Source organism: Neodothiora populina, assembly GCF_041146345.1.
Source record: "Neodothiora populina strain CPC 39397 chromosome Unknown canker_contig_13, whole genome shotgun sequence".
NCBI lineage: Eukaryota > Fungi > Ascomycota > Dothideomycetes > Dothideales > Dothioraceae > Neodothiora > Neodothiora populina.
Window position 1 is genome coordinate 651664 of NW_027191402.1, and position 17992 is coordinate 669655.

Below are 17992 nucleotides of genomic sequence, written 5' to 3' on the forward strand. Positions count from 1 at the left end.
CTGTGTTCTGACTGTGTGTCTTCTCACTTTGCTCTTGCTGCAGTCGTCGTTGTTGCTGTCGCTATTTTGTTGGGTGGTGGTGGTGCGCTTCCTACCAAGGTAACCATGCACTTCCTTCTTCTGTAAGCTTCGATCGTTCGCTCTAGTCATGGTAGACTATATTGCTGAATTGCTTGACTGTCACCTCACTTCACCTCGTCTATGAACAGCCTAGTAGAATCCATACTCTTCCTACACACACTAACCATTAATGAGGCTCATAGTTTCACTACGGTAAGGCGAGATCACGAAGGATGCTTCTGGCGCTCTACCGACGTTCTGCGGCACATAGAGAGGACAGGGTTGCCCTATTCACCCAATCTCTCGCTGCTGAAGTGTATGTCGATCTGTATATGAGAACTCCGTCTATGCACTCACCAAACATTGCAGGGAGACTCTGCAGATTCAAGAATGGATAACAAGTAAAAAGGCTAGACCCGAGCATAAATCAAATGTCCACCTGCTGTGGAATACCACAGGTCAATTAGTTCTGATAGCTACATACAAACAAATAAACATCAAAACATGTGGGAGATAGATCGTGAGAGGATGCGCGCAGTCCTAGTATGTGATACCGAAGACGAACAGTGTACATATTCCAAACAACCCGCCCGTCTTTCGCCATAACTCCATGATTGTGTGCGTTTAGATAAAAACAAGTGCCCTGATTCCCGTCTACCTCAGTGAAGCCATCCTACCCAAGGGGCAGCAACAAGAGGCTTGGTTTCCAAATCCTGTCATTCGCAGTTGTATCGACCACTGACTCCGAGGTGTTCTCATACAAGAGCAAAACACATCTTGGAAAGAATGGCCTTGCACTGATCTTCTTCGTCTTCTTCTTCTTCCTCATCACCATAGCACCGTCTCTTCATCAATCGCTCCCTTACGAAGTCGCGCCCACCTCCATGCTTCTCTTCTCCGGCAGCTCAGCAGGCAGCTCCGCAGCGAGGTGAGTCTGTCGTCTCGGAGTGAAGACGGCGTCCTGGCCCGTCATCCTCCTGCCCAGGGCGCGCTCGACCTTTGCTCCCAGGGCTGTCAGGGACACCTCGTCGCCCTTCTTGCCACTCATGACATATCGTTGTTTCTCCAGACGCTCGTCCTGCATGCGCTCGAAGCCCGCCGACCAGGTCTTGAGGTCCTGGGTGCGCGGGTCAGTCGAGCCCAGCGTCGTCGTCGAGGCGACCGGGTCCATGCACGCTATCTTCTCCGAGTCGTAGTTGGGACCATCAGAGGCCACAGCGGTGGAGGAAGATTGTCGATGATGGCGACTGTTGGAGGACTGCTCGTCGTGTCCGCCGTTGGACGCGCCAGCTGCGTGGTGTGAAGCGTTCATATCGCTCGATATTGATGACACGGGTCTCTGGGAGGCGGTGGTCGAGCTGCTGGGTGCAAGCGATGGCTGGATCGAAGGAGCCCCCGAATATGTGGAGAGACGAACAGAGTCTAGTTGTGCGTTTGCCGTCTTTGTAGCCTTTCAGGAATGAATTGTCTCAAATGTCAGCTTGAGCTCGAGCAAGAAACGTGAAATGACGGCCGCGCCCCCGTTAAATGTTAAATGCTCGTCGCCTCTGCTACTGCTGCTGCTTCTGTCACACCCCTGTAGGAGTCGCTCGCCGCGGACGTTTTTCGCTTCTCCATGCTTTTGCACGTGGACAAGGGTGAAAGTGGATGGCAACGTCCCGTTCCCGCATACATACTTTCCACAAACCAGCAAGCTGCAAAGGCGCAAACACATACAATACAATATAGTACACACACACGCGCGCAAAACACAGAAACGTACAGTGACTAGTGTTCGAACACTCAGGATAACCAAGATTTGTAATATTTGCAGAGTGTGAAATGACAATTACAGCGACATTGAGGGTGAGAGGAGAATAATACGTACCATGGCGGGAGAGACACCGTCCTGCAGTCAGCCCTCGATACGATCGACGCGTGCTAAAGGAGTGAAAGGTCACACTAGGTCCAGGACCATGGACTTGCACACTTGCTTTCCCACGTGTTTCTTAGTGGAGAGGGTCCTCCTGTTCGAGTGATAGGATCGACCGGACAAAGCGACTTGTTTATGTGAAACGAAGCCTCGGTGTTGAATGACGATGCCTTGACTCGCTGCTGCCCGAAGTGTTATAAATAACGGCAGTAGGGAGGGAAGTTTTTCTGTTGGTGTAAATGTGATTACAAGGTAGAAGCGAAAGGAGACATGACATGAGGACTATGACACAGTATCATCCCGTCTTATTTGCACCCCCCTTTAGCCATTGCGTCGCCAGCCCATTTCAGGCCTTTTGCAGATCAACGTAGCTCAGAAGCAAGGACTGACCCCTGGCATGCGCTATCAATGTCATTGGCCGGGCTAGGGCTACACAGTGAGACTGGTGAACCATTGAGAGGCAGAGGCAATAAGCACCGATACTTGTGTCAGACGTAGAAGCACTCGTGAAATGTGGTTCGGCCTTCGACTGCTCTGCAAATGCCCTAAGCACTCGCTTTGCCACGTGCCTGTCATGTCATTGTACTGTAAGCCCACGAGACACAAGAGGCAATCTTCGACCACATGCAGCACTGTGCTATTGCTACATTAGGTACGCTACTGCGACCAATACTAACCAGTCATTCGTCATCCCGTGGTCCCATCATTTGTCGTGTCGCATCTTATCATTCATCCCCCCAGACGAAGCTTCTCCAGTCGTCTCGGGGCAGGAGTACGTACCCAGCAATCTCGTGCTGCGCCGTCGCCCTGAGGCCAAGCCATTCGGCGACCTCGCTCCAATTTCGTGTCACCCAGATTGTCATGGTCGCTAAAACACTACAGCCCCCTAGCACCCGAAGGATGAGCCATCCTCGCCTACGCACTCTCTCGCCCAGAGCCAGCACTCCCAATGGGTCTTGGGCGTTGACACTGCCCTTCTCGGCATCTCCTCCACTACACTGCATACAGACCTGGCGCTTCCTGCTTCGGGGAAACAAGACGAGTTCGTCGTCGGCTGAGGATATCGCTCTGCTTCTTCTAGACTTATGCATGATCATCTTTCGCCCACTGCCGTCTTGCCTCACCAACCACCTTCGCTCCGTTGCCAAAGCTCGCTCTAGGTCTTCTGCCCAACCGGTAATGGATACTGGGGGATACATCCCAGATCGAGTGTCCACCCTCTTGAATGCTAAACGATCAAACATTGACCAGTCAAGCGCTTGCGGGTCATGGCCTTTTCGAACATCGCTCCATGAACGGACAGGGAAATTGAAGGCCAACGGACCGACTTCGTTCATCTGAGCCCGCATCCGAGGGTCCAGATGCTCTTTGCGCCAGCGAATGAACTTCTTTACAGCGCAATGGCGCAACCATCGAATGTTGTCTGGATCGAACAATTGATCGGCTAACGTAGGTAGGTCACTCGGCACCAAAGGCTGGGAGTATTCAGGAGACATGAGCAAGCTCGCATCCATCACATCATGGTCGTCCCCAGGATGAGAAGACACAGCGTAGGGCATTCTGAGTCCATCTGAAGTTTCCTGGAATGTGACCCATTTCACGTCTGCAGCCTCCAGCGCGGTGCTCAAGCTAGCTTTAAGATCGTCGGGCGCCGTACATATGTCGGCTTTGCCAATTACAGGAACAAGGTTTGATAGTGCTGATAGGCGGCGAAGGTAGTCCAGCTCAGCAGGGGTAGGGTCGATTTGACCTGTTTAGTGTCAGCCTGCCCTTCCGATGTGAATGTCTTAGAAGGTCCATACCCGGAGGAAATATGTAGATGATAGCGTCCACTTGGGCTCCGCCGCCCCCACTCAAGGTGTCAAGCAATTCCGGGTCGTCTGAATGACCCAGGTTTGTGTTACGACGTAGACAACTCTGCAAATAGTCGAAGATGTCAGGAACAGTCGAATGTGCTGTGTCGTGGTTATTTGTGTTCATCTCGCATCCTGGAGTATCCACAATACAGATGTTACGTTCCAAAGCGGCGCCCCCAATACTTCGCCTCTTCCATTGCGGATAAGGCTTGGTAGAGGCATTGATCTCCGAGATGGCACTGGTTGGAACATAGTCCTCACCGTGGCTCCGGACGTCAAGTAACCAGTTTTGTGAGGAGCGAGCAGATGAGTCGACGCTATGATCGACATGTACAATGTCGGGACACGCTCGTATGACACTTCGGATGAAGTTCGTCTTTCCCACACGTGGCAGACCAGTCACCAGTACCTTCAGCTTGCCCATGTTCTTCCCTCGATCAGTGAATGGACGGCGTTTTGGCATGGATAGACTGGGCATGACGAGCTGGGGGCCACTCGTGGAAAGCTCAGCACCGGGTGTGGCACCGTCACTGGCGCCGAATGCATCTTCATCAACGGTGTCTTCATCTTCACTCGAAGACTGCACAGCCTGACTGGCGCAGTCGTCTAATATGCTGCCTTCTTCATCTGAGAGTCCCAGACTTCTCACACTGCCGCACAAGGGAGTACTCGGCACACCTGAACCAGTCCTGGCGCTTGGACGCGGAGAAGCAAAGGCACGCGATCGGGATTGAATAGAAGCACTCCGAGGGTGCCGTCGTGAGGGTGAAACCTCGTATCGAGGTCGATGACTTGATGAATTGGATCGAGCGGGCGACGTGGATGATCTATGGGGGGATATGATGCGCTGGGCAGCTGCAAAGATTTTGGGATGTATGGAGTTCTTTTTCCTATTCATAAAAGCCGGGACATCTTGAAGGTGATCCGTATTATCTGCCTGTGAGTGCATAATGTCTTCTGATAGTGCACCACGTAGTGTGTCTGCTAAGCTCTGTACGCCAAAGGAGCTGGCTGCGGACAACTCCTCGGTGATATGGGAGCCTCTCGTCGAGTCATTTGTCCCTGCAGAAGGCATTCGGTTCATATCTCCTTCACTACGTAAGAAGAATGTCATAGGGCTATTGCTGGGAGGAGGTTGCGCCGTTGTGGGCAAGTCAGCGAGGTCTGATTTGCTGGCTGTGCCCGGCGCTTCACCTCTACCACTCCTCATTGCGGGCGAGCGACTCCTGAGATTTGCGTCGCTAATAGTCCAGTCTACAGTCAATTCATCACTTTTGTATCAGCTCAGTGCCTCCTGCGGCGGTGTGGACAACGACACCACGGGGGATACAGTAGAACCGGAATCGGCTGTTCTATTTGTCGATCAATATCGGCTATAGTTGGTACAGCAAGATAGATGGCTCAAGACTGAACGCAGATGGTCTCAGGGCGCCAAAGACGGGTCTGGTCCACGGTACAGGTGCAGGTGCAGGCGTGGCGTGTGGTTTGTGATTGATGATATGTGCCAAGGCAGGAGCCTATCCAATCTCACAGGGTCCCAAGGGGGGAAAGATGAGGTATGGTGCAGGCAGAAGGCTTCGAAGAATGTGCGACTTAGAGATATGTACACGCTGGCATGTATCTGCTGCTATCATGTAAAGGATGCTGCATGTGCACAGGTGCCTCTTGATACCCAGCGACACCAACATTACATTGGGGCGTGGTCACCGTCACGGAGCGGGGGCCGGCGATAACTCATGAGATAAGGTGAGAGATTCCCGTCTGTGCACAAACGGTCGAGGGGCTTATCAGGCAACACGAGACCCTGGGGATTCCTGAGAGAGGTAAGGTACATAAGATAGTACATACAGCACTTGTTGAAATACGCTACCATGGTCTTACGGGAGTGACAATGATGAAGAGGAGCAATAGCACGTCGCGGGTGGCATCAGAGCTTGGTCACTATTGCTTCGATGCTTCGTTCTGGCCTTTTGGAAATCGTTTATCATCATGACACAACCTGACCTAGACCTCAAGTCGTAATACTTCATCGTATGCCACCAGCTTTCCTTGGGACATGGGAAAAGCCATGGCTCGCTTGCCGTCCATACTCCCGCCCGACACCACTCTCCTCCCTTGACCCCGGCTCCAAAAACCCCCTGCTCAAGCTAATAAAACATCGTGAAAGAGACATAATGGGACGTCGGTAGAGCAAGTGAAAAGTGGAGAGAATGAGCGTTAAAGATGCGAGGGAAGAGCATGAGGAACGGCAAAAAGAGAAATCAGCAGCCGATCGCTATGCATTAGTAACAGAACCAGCTATAGAAGCAACGCAAAGGCCGGAGAGTGTCTGCATGCTCCCTGACGCCGCTCAAAGACTTTTTGTTTTGCGCAACACGTGCCGTCGTATAATGTACAATGGGCTGTCCAGCATGCCGCCGGAGTATAGGCTCGCGTGCCTAGATGGAGATGTGGGTTTGCGGAGAGGAATATGTTTATGCGGCCTGGGCGCCTCCACGGCCTCTGTTCGCTCCACTTCCGCGTCCTCTCTGAGAGAATCCACCACGGCCTCCCTGGAAGGAACCGCGGCCGCTCGTCTGACCAGACGAGCCACCTCTGCCGCCTCTCATACCGCCGCGCTGGACGTATGGGTACGAGCCGGGCTTCATGCGGCGTTCTTCGACTACGACGCGCTCGTTGCCGATCTGGTGCGGGTTGGCGTCCATGGCTCCCTTGTAACCCTCGGCGGTCTTGAAGTCGACAAAGGCACAGTTCTGGGTCTGTCAGCGACGTGTTTCTTCCTTGTTTAACGCAATAGTCAGACGGCTACATACCTTTTGTCTGGCGACGTCGAAGTAGAGAAGCTCGCCGAACTTCTCCAACTCGGCACGGAGATCCTTGGCATCAATGGTGTCGTTAACGTTCTTGATGTAAGCACGGTACTGAGGAGCTTCCTGGGCGCCGCCAGCGGCCTGCGCCTTGGATTGCTGCCTCTTGTGGTCACCTCCGACGCTAGTCCACTCGTCCTGCTGGCCTGCGGAAGGTGATGGCTCGCCAGCGGCGGCGCTCGCGGGTGCAGCAGAGGGAACGGGAGCGGTGGTCTGCGTCAAAGTGGAGGCTGCCTTGGGCTGAGGGGCGGTAGACGAAGCTGGTGACTGGGGAGTAGGAATGGCAGGCATAACGACACGGTGAGCGGCTGCGGCGAGGTTGGCCCAGGTTTTAGGAGCGGCAGGCTTGGCTGGTGCTGCAGGACTGGACTGGGCGGCGGGGGCGGCTGGCTGTGCGGCAGGCTGCTTGGCTGGTGACATTGCGGGCGTTGGCTCGGGGTCCTTGGGCTTCTCCTCTACAAGAGCCTCGGGAGCAGCTGGCTCGGGAACAGCGGCCGCAGCGGGCTCTTCGACAGCAGCGGGAGCAGGTGCCTCCTCTTGAGCGGGCGCCTCCTCCTTGGGAGTGCCGTTGGTCGTGACCTCGGGCTCGGCTTCTGCGGCGGCGGCGGCGGCGGATGTCTCAGGCTCGATGATCTTCTCTTCCAGCTCCTTGTCAAGCTCGGCGGCGTCCCTCTCAATGGCGGCGGGGTCAGAAGAGCTAGTCAAAGTCTCTGGCTCAGCAGTCTCTGGCTCAGCGGCAGGGGCAGGCTTCTGAACGTCAGCAGGAGCAGACTGAGCTGCCGATTCCTCCTGAACCTCTTGTGCGCTAACCTCGTCCTCCTCGTCGACAATGTAGCGGAAAATGTCGTTCAGCACAAAGTAACCATTGGTCTGGCCAGCCAAGACGAAGGTCTGCGTGAACTTCTTGTGGGGGGCGGACTTGTTGGAGATTTCACCGATGACTTGGATGACGATGTTCTGGTCTGAGGCTTGCGAGTCGACATTGGTGACGCGGACCTTGCAGTCCTGGAACTCGAGTTCCTTGATACGGTCATTGATGGCCTAGGCGTCACTTGTCAGTCCGTGGCATGAGTCAGGCGAGACGAATAGAGGTGGAAGAACAGGAAGAGAAAACAGTGGTAGTACTGACTCTTTGACCAACGGAAACAGCAACCTTCTCCGTCTCGTTTCCGGAAACGTATTGTGATCGCTTGTTGTAGAAAAGCTGTACTGCCAGTCAGTGAACCTGCGGAGCAATAAAGAGTGCGCCCTCGCGATGTGAAACTCACGAAAAGCTTCTCGGGGCTGCGGCTGAGGGTGGTGTAGTATTGCTCGACAAAGTACCAGCCAACCTCGTCCTTTGGGATATCGGCGGCGGAGCTGGAGGCACTCTGAGTAGCGGGCGCTGCAGCGGAAGCAGAAGCAGGATTCGAGTAGGCGGAGTGGTAGTTGGAGGTGGCGGAAGGATAACCAGTGTGGTTCTGGTCGTAGCCTTGATGAGGCGCGAAGTCGCCGTTGACAGCGAATTCACTAGCCATTCTTAGATCTGTCGCCGACTGAGGAGGTGATGCAATGATGCAGAGACGCAAGGTATGGAAGGGAAGGATGAGATGGGTGACGTGGTGTTATGCAATGCAATGCGCTGCAGACAATGATGAATGAATCTCTGCAAGCTCAAGGTCAGGTCAGATCAGATCAGATTCGCAAAAGAGTGTTATGGAATTGAAGGTGATAATCAAGGTCTCGCCTGGACCTAACTTACCCGTCAGAAGTGAATCGGGATGTGAGTCGAGCTCCGGGAGGCAGGACTGTAGTTGATTGGAGTAGGTAAGAAACGGTCCGAGGATGAGAGATTGTTGGATGGGAGTTGTGGAGGGGAGGGTCGAAGGGGAGATATTTCGACAGGTCGTCAAGGCAAGAAGTTCGGCGTAAAGTGGGTACGAGGAGTATGGGGCATGCAGTATGTGCGAATCGAGTATTGATTCCTCTCCGAAGCAAGCACTTCTTCTTCTTCTTCTTCTTCTTCTTCTTCTTCTTCTTCTTCTTCTTCTTCTTCTTCTTTCAACTTTATCTCATCAAGCGCCAGCGAGAGCTTCGCAAAGGCCTGGAAGCTTCGCACTGTGAATTCCGCCCATTGGCCTTGGCATTTCTTTTTTGCTTCCATTGTGCTTGTAATTACTGAAGGCAGCGCAGCGCACGCAATGACCATCTCCTGCTGTACAAGTACTGTACCTTATCCATTTCTACTTTTTCCTTATACGGAGCGATCACCTACTTGCAGTAAGGTCCAGGTATAACTAAGCTACCTAACCTACGGCAACTGTACTGTGCCGTACTTTGGCTCAAAAGCTAAGGTACCTTACCTTAGGTGCTGTAGATCAGGAAGATCAGGAAGGTAGGCAATGTGATGACCCTGTACACTACAACGCTTTTTCATGGTTACAATGTACCGTATTCTGTACCATATCTCAGCAAGTCCACGTTACGCGGCTTGTACATTTAGAAATGTGCTCATCGACCAATACAAGCACCGTGATACACGTGGCCAATAAGAGCATCGAGCATCCAGGCCAACAGACCTACACATGTTGATGCTCTGCACCATGCGAACGACAACGTCGTACGACTTACGGCCAGCCTTTCCACAAGCATCCAATGCTCGCAGTCAATTAATGCCTTCTTGAGCAATAGCTGGTAGATCCGACCATTTAATGTGCCGCCAGGTATTCTCTCATTACATCGATTCGTCTATAGTGAGCAACCGTGCCAGCATCCCTTTCTCCGGCGGTCATGCATTATAGCAATAGATAGCCTCTGCCGTATCCCGCTATGCCTATTTGCAGTCCTCGCATTCCTTATTCTCTTGCTTCGCATGTTCCGCTGCATCTGCTTGAGGAGCTTGCGCAGAGCCAGCCTGCACTGCTTGCGTGTTCCCTTCGGCCGCGGCACCACCAGTACTAGCACTCACATGAGGCTTCTTATCCGAGTGACCCAGATCACGGTCAGGCTCAATGTGATCGCGAAGCTTCTGCTTCAACACTTTTGTCTCGGGGAATCCTCCCTCTGTTTTCCTGTCCCATAGCAAGACCTCCGCTGGACTGCTTTCTCCTGACTCGGTGGCGGTTTCATACGTCAAAACTACGGAGAAGAGACCTCCCGTGGCGGGTATCAATGCGATCTCGCCGATTGCTGTCGAGAAGGTCGTGAGGAGCTCTTGTGCCACCCAGGCGGCGCGAAGCATCCACCGGCATTGCGTGCAATAGCTGATGGCGATTCGGGGTAGTCTGGGAGGAGTAGGTCGACCGGTAGACATGACGTGATTGATCGCAAGTATATACTATGTCGGAAAGCTGTCAGGCTTAGAGCATACAAGACCGGTGGCCGATGATGTACGTACTGCACTGTAGATCAAGTGGTTGTTGATCTAATCTTATCAGGCTTGACTCTGCCCCTAGAAATGTGATCCGAAGCCACGGGAACTAGGTATCTACGTACCTTGGTTCTCTCGGTATGCTCAAACATTCCCGACCTTCTACTTTCCTTCTCTGCATTGTTGATCAACACCATCTTAGGACCTCCTGTGGTGATCTCGATGTAGCTACAACGTTCAATGGAACACCTGGACTCAGCCGTCCGCTTTGCGACCCTGTCTCACCGCCAAAGTCGGCTGTTGCTCTCATTGGCTTGCTGAATTATGCTGGATGGTATATCCATCCTGTAAGTCTAAATGTTCAGGTTGACAAGCAACATTCTTAATATTTTCAGTTAACTACTACATTGACTTTACTTCTGTGATAGCCCATGATGAAACAGATCGGTGAGGACTGTTGTCTGATATATCTGAGCCAGAGAACCTAAGACGGGTTCACACTGCATTCCGAATACTGCGCTCTCCAGCCTCCCACACCGACTGCAGATGTTTCGAATCATCTAGGCGTGCTCGCTCCGCAGCCTGGGCCCATTCCCTCACATTCGCAGCATTGGGAGGGACCAGGTGACTCTCATCAGCAAGACGGTGCACAAGATGATTCCTCTTCTCTATTGTTGAGGCGAGCTGTCGGCGAATGAAACTAGCTTCCTGTGATAACGTAGGCTCATATTCAGAAACATCATGCAGCTGTTTGGCGTATGGTAACACGTCGAGCGCTGATGGTTGGACAGCACCTTGTTTCGGACGCTGCTCGGGCACAGCGACGTTTCGCTCTGTCATCGGTGGCTGCTTGGTTATCGCAGGTGAAGCTTTAGCGATTCGTAATGAAGCAATTAGGTCTTGACGTGCCTCGACATAACTCTGATAGACATTTTTCACATCAATCAGACGTGTACTTGACTCGTCTGCCTCTGCAGTCCGAGTATCGGTTTCAGCAGCAATGATGGCTTCTTCATTCTCAGAAATCTTAGCAAGTTCGGTCTCTAGCCATGCGATCATGACATTGCGAGCGTACTTCAATGCAGTAACTTTCGGACTGTCGTCTGCTTCGCCATCAAAGCCCTCTGGCGGGGCTGCTTCAATCACAGAGTCCTTGTCAGCAAGACTTCGCGCCTCAATCACAGCTGTCTTGAGTCGAAGAGTCTCGGTAGTGACATCCTGAAGTCTCTCACTTCCCGCCGTCATCTGTAAAGGCGGTGCGGAACCGTGGGGTTGCTTGACCATGCCGAGGACGTTGTCCGTATTGCCATACGGAGATTGCAATCGCTGTTCATCAATTTCAGAAACAGCACGCTCGATGATCCTCAACTTGCGCTCACGCTGCTCTCGACGTATAGACGCGATAGCATGCTGAGCAGTGTTCATCTGCAACTGAGAGCTTCTAGCTGTGCTACTAGTGTGCAGTTGAGCCAGATCATGCTCAAGCGCTTGGAGTCTGCGAGAAGCAGCCTGATGCGCGACGACAGCTTTTTCATGAATGGCGTGAACACCACTCGAGCCAAAAGACTCATGCCCATAGGTCTTCGAACTATGATCACTGTTGTAGAGGGTAGTGAACACCGTGATCGGCCGGTCTGGTTCGCCGCACCGCTCGTTGAACACTCGGTCTATCACCTGGCGCACATGGGCCACCTCGCTCCTGGCCCTGATGTACGGCTGCAGAGCGTCCTCGAGCTCTGGAAGTGGACAGGCTACATGTCGATGGCCGGCCTCAGCCATCATTTTCTTTCCTCTTTCTCCCTCGCGAGTCGTGACGCAGATAGAGGCGAGGATCGGGCAATAAGGCAGATACCCGACTACCTAGTCAACAGATGGGTTTGAGATAAAGTCCGGAGGAGGTAAACCGATATCAGATGGCGGACGCGGCCTTGGCGCGTGGGTTTCCTGGGTGCGCTACTCTACCTCAAACATCACGTACGAGCATTCGAGCGAAGGTGGTAAAATAGATTTTAGACGTGTGACATAAATAGCTGAAATCTGACAACACACAAATCGCGCTATTCGCATATAGTAAGGTCTGCTCGCGTAATAAAGAACGGTGTGTTTTGTTTACCTTGAGGCAGACAAAGAGGTATCTGGCTTAAGATAGACGCTTAATATGCAGTGCTGCTCGGAGTTTCCTTAGTCATTGTAGTCGCCGCTATCTGATACATGCATTCCTTATTACATGCTGCTATGTAACGTGTGTGATAGAGCATCCTCGCCCTGCGGATTTCAAAAAGTGGACGCGTGTTTCATGGTGGTGCTCAAAATAACAGCGGGCTGTCGTTAAAAGACGAATGTGGGAAGGTAGAAGTACTGTTATTACCACTGTTATTGATATTATCATTATTAGTAAGTTATAGCAAGCGCAAGAACATTGTTCGGTTCCTGAATTCAGAAACTGTACATAGATCTCAATAGATCGCCCTAATATCACTGAGCTCCCTCTTCGGCCTCACGATGCTGAGGGCTAGGGTGCTCTGCATGCTTCGCCGGGTCAAATGCGTACAGAGGAAACTCGAGGAGGATGCTGCGCTTGACGAAAACCGGTAGTTTCCTGTACAGCTGTGGCGGAAATGGGATGAGTATGCTGGTCTTGTCCAGATAGGCAGCATACTCGGTCCACCCATCGCCTTTTTCATAGATCTTCTTTGCCCTAGGTCTCTCCTGAAGGTTGAGACCGGACACGAACATCAACAGCGTCGTCAAAAAGATCGGACCCAGAATGCTTGCAAACAACGCTGAGCGTGCACCGCCGTGCACAAAAGCGTAAGAAGCGGGTGTGACAGCCATCATGAAGATTGCTGATACATATCAGTAAGAAAACACGCATATTATCGCACATATGTACTCACAAAACTGAATGAGGATCTCACCAAAGTAGTTCGGATGCCTTGAATACTTGAAGAAACCAACATCACATATCGCCGCTGACTGGCCTTTATGTGTGTTCTTGAACCGATATTTCTGGATGTCACTGACGCTCTCCATGATGAACCCAATCGCAAACCCAATTATAGCAATTATATCAGTAGCTTTGTTAAACGAAGGCTGGGAATATGCGTTGACTTTGGGCGAATTAAGTATGGTGACTGGTAAGCTCACTGTCCAGACCTGTTTTTGTTAATATCTACCTGGGCAGCATCAAGAGCACCCTTTGCCTACCCATATCATTTGAGCCACCCAGAATCCGAGGAACGGAAAGAACTTGTTACGCTTGTCATCGAATCTGTCATCACTGCCTGTTTTCAGGATCCTGAAAAGAAGAAATCCAGATAATCTCGCTCCCCAGACGATCAGGAAAAGAGAGTCAACAATCTGTCGCGCATTTGGAGAGCCTGAGAATGCCAAAGTGATGATCGAAAGAACAACAAAATTGGTGCCACCAGCAAAGTCGGTGACTTTGTCGAATTTAAATGTCCATGCAACAGCAAAGAAGGAAAGTTGATAGCCGACGGTCACAAGGAATGTAATTGCAAGGTAGTAGTCATCAAGGACATGTACGGCCATCGTACGGTATTCGTGAGAGGTGAATTTGTTTTGTTGGCTGTGAAATATCCGGCTGTCGCAGGGGTCCTCTATAAGGTATGTCTATGTTGTTGCCTATGACGAGCTTCCTAATACTATTGAACCTTTTCTACAAGCACATCATAGAGTATGCAGAAAGATATATTTCGTTGATGTGTGAAGTCATGATCCTTGCTATCATTGAGTATGACCGCCTGCGCTGCAGTGATCCAGCTGCAGAATCGTAGACGTCAGAAGCCAAGGAAGCCTAATGGACCTAAAATTCCGACATCGTGAGATACGCGAGATCGAGCAGCAGTCTGGCGGGAAGAATGGCAAGCCGATCAGCCATGTGCAAAAAATGCAGCATTGAACAGACAACAGGTCCAGCGCAACATGATCTCCATGATCGTAGGCGTGCAGCTTTTTGTTGGGTTTCCACACTCGCATTACAAAGTCCCCCAAGCTTCACGAAGGTTGTACAAGTACATGCTAAAAAGCATAACGTTGCTTGCTTTGTCCCTGTGGCATGAGGCGGTAACGCGATCGAAGCGGATTCAAGCCACGAAAGTCACCTCGAGGAAATCAGGCTTGTGCACGCCGTCAGAGATGTTATAGAAGCCATTCAGACCATTCGAGCCACTCCAACATTGTGGTTTTGGGGTCTTAACGAGGAACACTCACCCCTGTTCGTATGGTTCTTGTACTGTAGCAGTGCAGGTCTACCGAATACTGTACCTTCCTTCGTTCACACGGCCCCGCAGTCGCCATGTGGACAGAACCCACAGCCAAGCTCCACTGATTGTGGTCTCTGAATCGGACCCATCAGTGAAATTATCGACCCCTTTGATATGCGACAGGTAGTGTATTATCCTGGGCCTGACGTAGAGGTCTGTAAACAGGTTCTCAGCTGAGCTCTTCTCACCTCTCTATCCCAGTGTCGCTTGACGATGCATTGATGCCTCACCGTTGTCCATAGTCGACGCGTACGTGGGTACTTTTAGGTAGCATGTCCAGCGACGGTGCGCGACGCCGTTGCAAGCAATGTCGCGCTCGTATTTCGCAGCCTTGCTCACATAACGCCTCTGCGAGTTGGTTAAATGGTAAATCACGATAAGCTACTGGTGGCGCTGGGGCGGATCTGTCGCGCTCGTTCATTTTTGTCCGAGTTTTGGTCGCTTCCGAAAAGCCCGCCGGCAAGAAAGTGAACTCTGGCGATAAATTAAAAAGCTATCTACACAAAGTATCTGTGTACTGTCCACCACCACATCGTGAGATATACGGTAAGGCAAAAAGTCGGTACCTGCCTCGTTGTACCTTAACCCGGCCTCTCTTTTTCATTTAATGTGGTCCGGCTGACTTGCTTCTTAGTCGAACTCACTGCGTCAGTCGTGCACGAGTCATAGCTTGCACTCAAACCTCGGTTGTCCACAAAGACACATTAGAGTGCGGCGGGTAGGGAGCCTAGTAAGTTGGCCACGGCCGTGTGAGGGGACACGGTAGCATCGGGCGAAAACGCCAAAGGCGCCAGAGACAGGCACGCCATCTGATTGGACAGATGCGGGAGAGACAACGCGTAAGCGCAGTAACGTTGAGACGACCAGCACTTGGCCAATATACCTAAACGTCCTTTCGCGAAAAAAACCATGGTATTTGTCTGGTAAAACACGGGACACCTTCGAACTTGAGGTACGTACTGTGTACAACGCCATCGGTACATGCTGAAATGGAGTTGGTATAGCGACCAAACCACAAGCCGTGATAATGCGTGCTTTTGAGAAACGTTTCTCGGTTGCAAGAAAGAATATTGGACGATAGCAGGTCTGCTGCGGTGCTATTAACTTTTGGCTGCCTATCTGTGCAAGCTCTACCTCCCTCTCTTGCCTGTGATGCTCCGCACCCCTGTCCATTTTCAACGCCGGATAAATTCCAATATAAAAAAAACCATGGGTATCAAGGTAGAAGCGTAGCGACCGTATGAAAGATATTAGTCCCTCCCCCCGGGAGGTGACGGCGGCTGGTGAGTGACCCGCTTGTAATCACCAACAAAAATCCAAAGGAAACAATTATTACAAGATCGTGAACCTGTAGTGGCCGATCAAAGTTCAGTGGTACATGCGAACGTCCGACGGCGATGCGAATTCGTAAATCTGGCAAGTGTTGCGCGGACGACCTTCGAGCATGTGTCGGTTTTACTCTTCCTCAGGAGAGGCTTGAGAATCGGTCTCGCCTTTGTGGACTTTGCGATGACGTCGGAGGTTCGAGACGACCGAGAAATGACGACCACAGCCCTCAACGTCGCAGGCGAAAGCTACAAAAGACAGTCAGTAAATAAGAATATATCGTGAATAGGAAATTGCATGACGTACGCTTTTCTCCAGTGTGACTGTACATGTGCGTCTGAAGAGAACTGGGGCGTGTGAAACGCTTGTCGCAGATCTTGCACTTGTGCTTCTTCTGCGAGCTGGACGAGACCTTGGAGCTGAACTGGCCCATCATAGATTGGGGCGCAGGGGGAAGAGCGCCACCAGGGAGGCCTGAAGGTCGGGGAAGGGTGCGCGAGGGCATGTCGACGGACTCGCTGGCGGAGCTGTAGTCGCCGTATGATGCTTCGCTGACAGATCCATAGTACGATGACGGATATGTGCTCGCGGAAGAGATAGACGAGTGAGCAGAGTGTGTCGAAGGGAAACCGTAGGAATCGGAAGAGCTGCGGCTCGAGCCTTGGTTGCCGTAGATGTTTCGCGGGGTGATATCCTGGCTCATGGCGACCATTCCTCGGCTGGCATCAAGGGCGTCACTGAAGCTGTTGCGCTCAGCCTCGGTAGAAGTGTGTAGCCTGTTGAAGTCAATCAAAGAGCTCTGGCGGTGCTTATTCATCTGCACGGGATCCATAGGGACTATGTTAGAGGCTACTAACGGGTGCGAGGAACGTCGGTCGTGGTGGTAGACATATTGGCTTCGAGGCTGAGAGAAGTCTGTTTGGTACTGGGGCGCAGAAGTGGGAGCATAAGTGCTGGCAGGTGCCGGCGCCGTGTATGCTGTTCCATATGGGCGCGGGGCATTGAGCGTATCTTGCTCTGGTAAGCTGATTTGTGTGTACAGGCCGTCCAACGAAGCAATACCTGAAGGCAAAGTGGGCGCCTGGATGGCAGCCGAATGATAGGGCAGCGAGACGTTGGTCGTGGTTCGTCCCACGAGGTGATGAGCACCAGGGTCACTGACGATCGAAGTTTGAGGCAACGAGGTAGGGTAGATCTGCCCGGAGGTCGCGCCGGACACCCAGGGATTGGTGAAGTGAGGAGGTGGTTGCGGATACCGCATTTGCTCGTACGACAGGCCTAATGTTTGCTGACGGCTATCGACTGCCATGGCCATGTTGACGATGATGACGATGATGTGATTGGATAGAGCGGAAGGAAGGTGTATTACTGGAGAGAGAAAAAGGGACAAAGAAAAAAACAACGATATGTGTGGCAAGCAGCAGGCACACACGGCTTGTTTAGAGGGGAAGTGGTAGGGATATGTGCAGAAGACGAAGCTTGTATGTTTCGATACGCGCGTGTCGAAAGGAGTGTTGCAGAGGAAAACGTGGAGAGGACTGATCAGCGTGAGCTCAAGGGATCAGCGATGCTTATGAGTTTCGTTTCCCTCCACGATGGGGAATGGTTTTGAAGTGTCGCGTCCAGATGGGATGGGGACTTTGACGGCTAGGCCGCAGACGGTCGACGAAGAGAAGCTTAATTGTGCGGATTGTACAAGCGGCTCGACTCAATGTCGGGCAAAAGGTTCTGCACTGGTGGGGGTCCGGGGGTTTTGCGTCGACTCTTTACTTCTTTTGGGATTGGGGAAAAATGGAGCTCGTTTCATCAGAGGACGATCGTCGACTCAAATACTGCGCTCGTCTTTGACGGTTATGACGAAACTAGGTCCCATTGCTTGACTTCTGGTGGCTGCCAAACAACGCAGGGTCTTGTTGCGGAGATGGGAGGGTCACAGCTGGCCATCTACGTCACCTTCTCTTATAGGACGCCTCCCAAGCGCCTGTGATGTCTTCATCCCCGAATAAGGACCACCAATCCTGGTCCTCTAGCCAATCCCCTGCGCGCCAGACGCCCGGTGCTCTCAACCACATATTTCTTCTCTCGCCTGCGTTTCCTTTATACAACCTATGACGGCCTCATCGCTCTCTGGTCGACGTCGAGCACCACCCCCTCTCCTCTGCGCGATGGAAAAAAAGTGCTCCACACATGCTCTATTACTGCACTGAACCCCCTTTCACGTTCCAACGCGCGATTTTGGCGCATCATCACGGTTCCCATCGCACATACCTTCTTCTCCAGCATGCCTATCAGCCCGTCCCTCTGGTAGGTCCCTCTCTAGTTTTTCGGATAGAGCA

The 17992-nt window shown here is 52.1% G+C and overlaps 6 protein-coding genes across 8 annotated transcripts; all 6 read right to left on the reverse strand.

Annotated features, from left to right (window-relative positions):
• Nucleotides 1–922: 922 nt before the first annotated feature.
• Nucleotides 923–1930, reverse strand: AAFC00_001821 (uncharacterized protein; the record flags this gene model as incomplete). Its single annotated transcript, XM_069341064.1, has 2 exons — nt 923–1510; nt 1928–1930. 2 exons carry the CDS (start codon nt 1928–1930, stop codon nt 923–925), a joined length of 591 nt encoding a protein of 196 aa, XP_069204573.1.
• Nucleotides 1931–2697: 767 nt separating this feature from the next.
• AAFC00_001822 (uncharacterized protein) lies at nt 2698–5038 on the reverse strand (the record flags this gene model as incomplete). Its single annotated transcript, XM_069341065.1, has 2 exons — nt 2698–3722; nt 3775–5038. 2 exons carry the CDS (start codon nt 5036–5038, stop codon nt 2698–2700), a joined length of 2289 nt encoding a protein of 762 aa, XP_069204574.1.
• Nucleotides 5039–6302: 1264 nt separating this feature from the next.
• On the reverse strand, nt 6303–8212 carry AAFC00_001823 (uncharacterized protein; the record flags this gene model as incomplete). The annotated part of the gene is made up of 4 exons (XM_069341066.1): nt 6303–6581; nt 6642–7736; nt 7825–7899; nt 7964–8212. The coding sequence occupies 4 exons, from the start codon at nt 8210–8212 to the stop codon at nt 6303–6305; spliced, it is 1698 nt and encodes a 565-aa protein (XP_069204575.1).
• Nucleotides 8213–10539: 2327 nt separating this feature from the next.
• On the reverse strand, nt 10540–11823 carry AAFC00_001824 (uncharacterized protein; the record flags this gene model as incomplete). The annotated part of the gene is made up of 1 exon (XM_069341067.1): nt 10540–11823. The coding sequence occupies one exon, from the start codon at nt 11821–11823 to the stop codon at nt 10540–10542; it is 1284 nt and encodes a 427-aa protein (XP_069204576.1).
• A 696-nt stretch (nt 11824–12519) lies between these two features.
• AAFC00_001825 (uncharacterized protein) lies at nt 12520–13596 on the reverse strand (the record flags this gene model as incomplete). The annotated part of the gene is made up of 3 exons (XM_069341068.1): nt 12520–12890; nt 12942–13200; nt 13252–13596. 3 exons carry the CDS (start codon nt 13594–13596, stop codon nt 12520–12522), a joined length of 975 nt encoding a protein of 324 aa, XP_069204577.1.
• A 2189-nt stretch (nt 13597–15785) lies between these two features.
• Nucleotides 15786–16971, reverse strand: AAFC00_001826 (uncharacterized protein; the record flags this gene model as incomplete). Of its 3 annotated transcripts, XM_069341069.1 has the most annotated exons (4): nt 15786–15904; nt 15963–16432; nt 16514–16667; nt 16719–16971. In XM_069341069.1, the coding sequence occupies 4 exons, from the start codon at nt 16969–16971 to the stop codon at nt 15786–15788; spliced, it is 996 nt and encodes a 331-aa protein (XP_069204579.1). The 3 variants fall into 3 exon arrangements, with proteins under 3 accessions (XP_069204579.1, XP_069204580.1, XP_069204578.1); XM_069341070.1 differs by having other exon boundaries at nt 15963–16667; XM_069347951.1 differs by having other exon boundaries at nt 15963–16971.
• Nucleotides 16972–17992: the final 1021 nt, after the last annotated feature.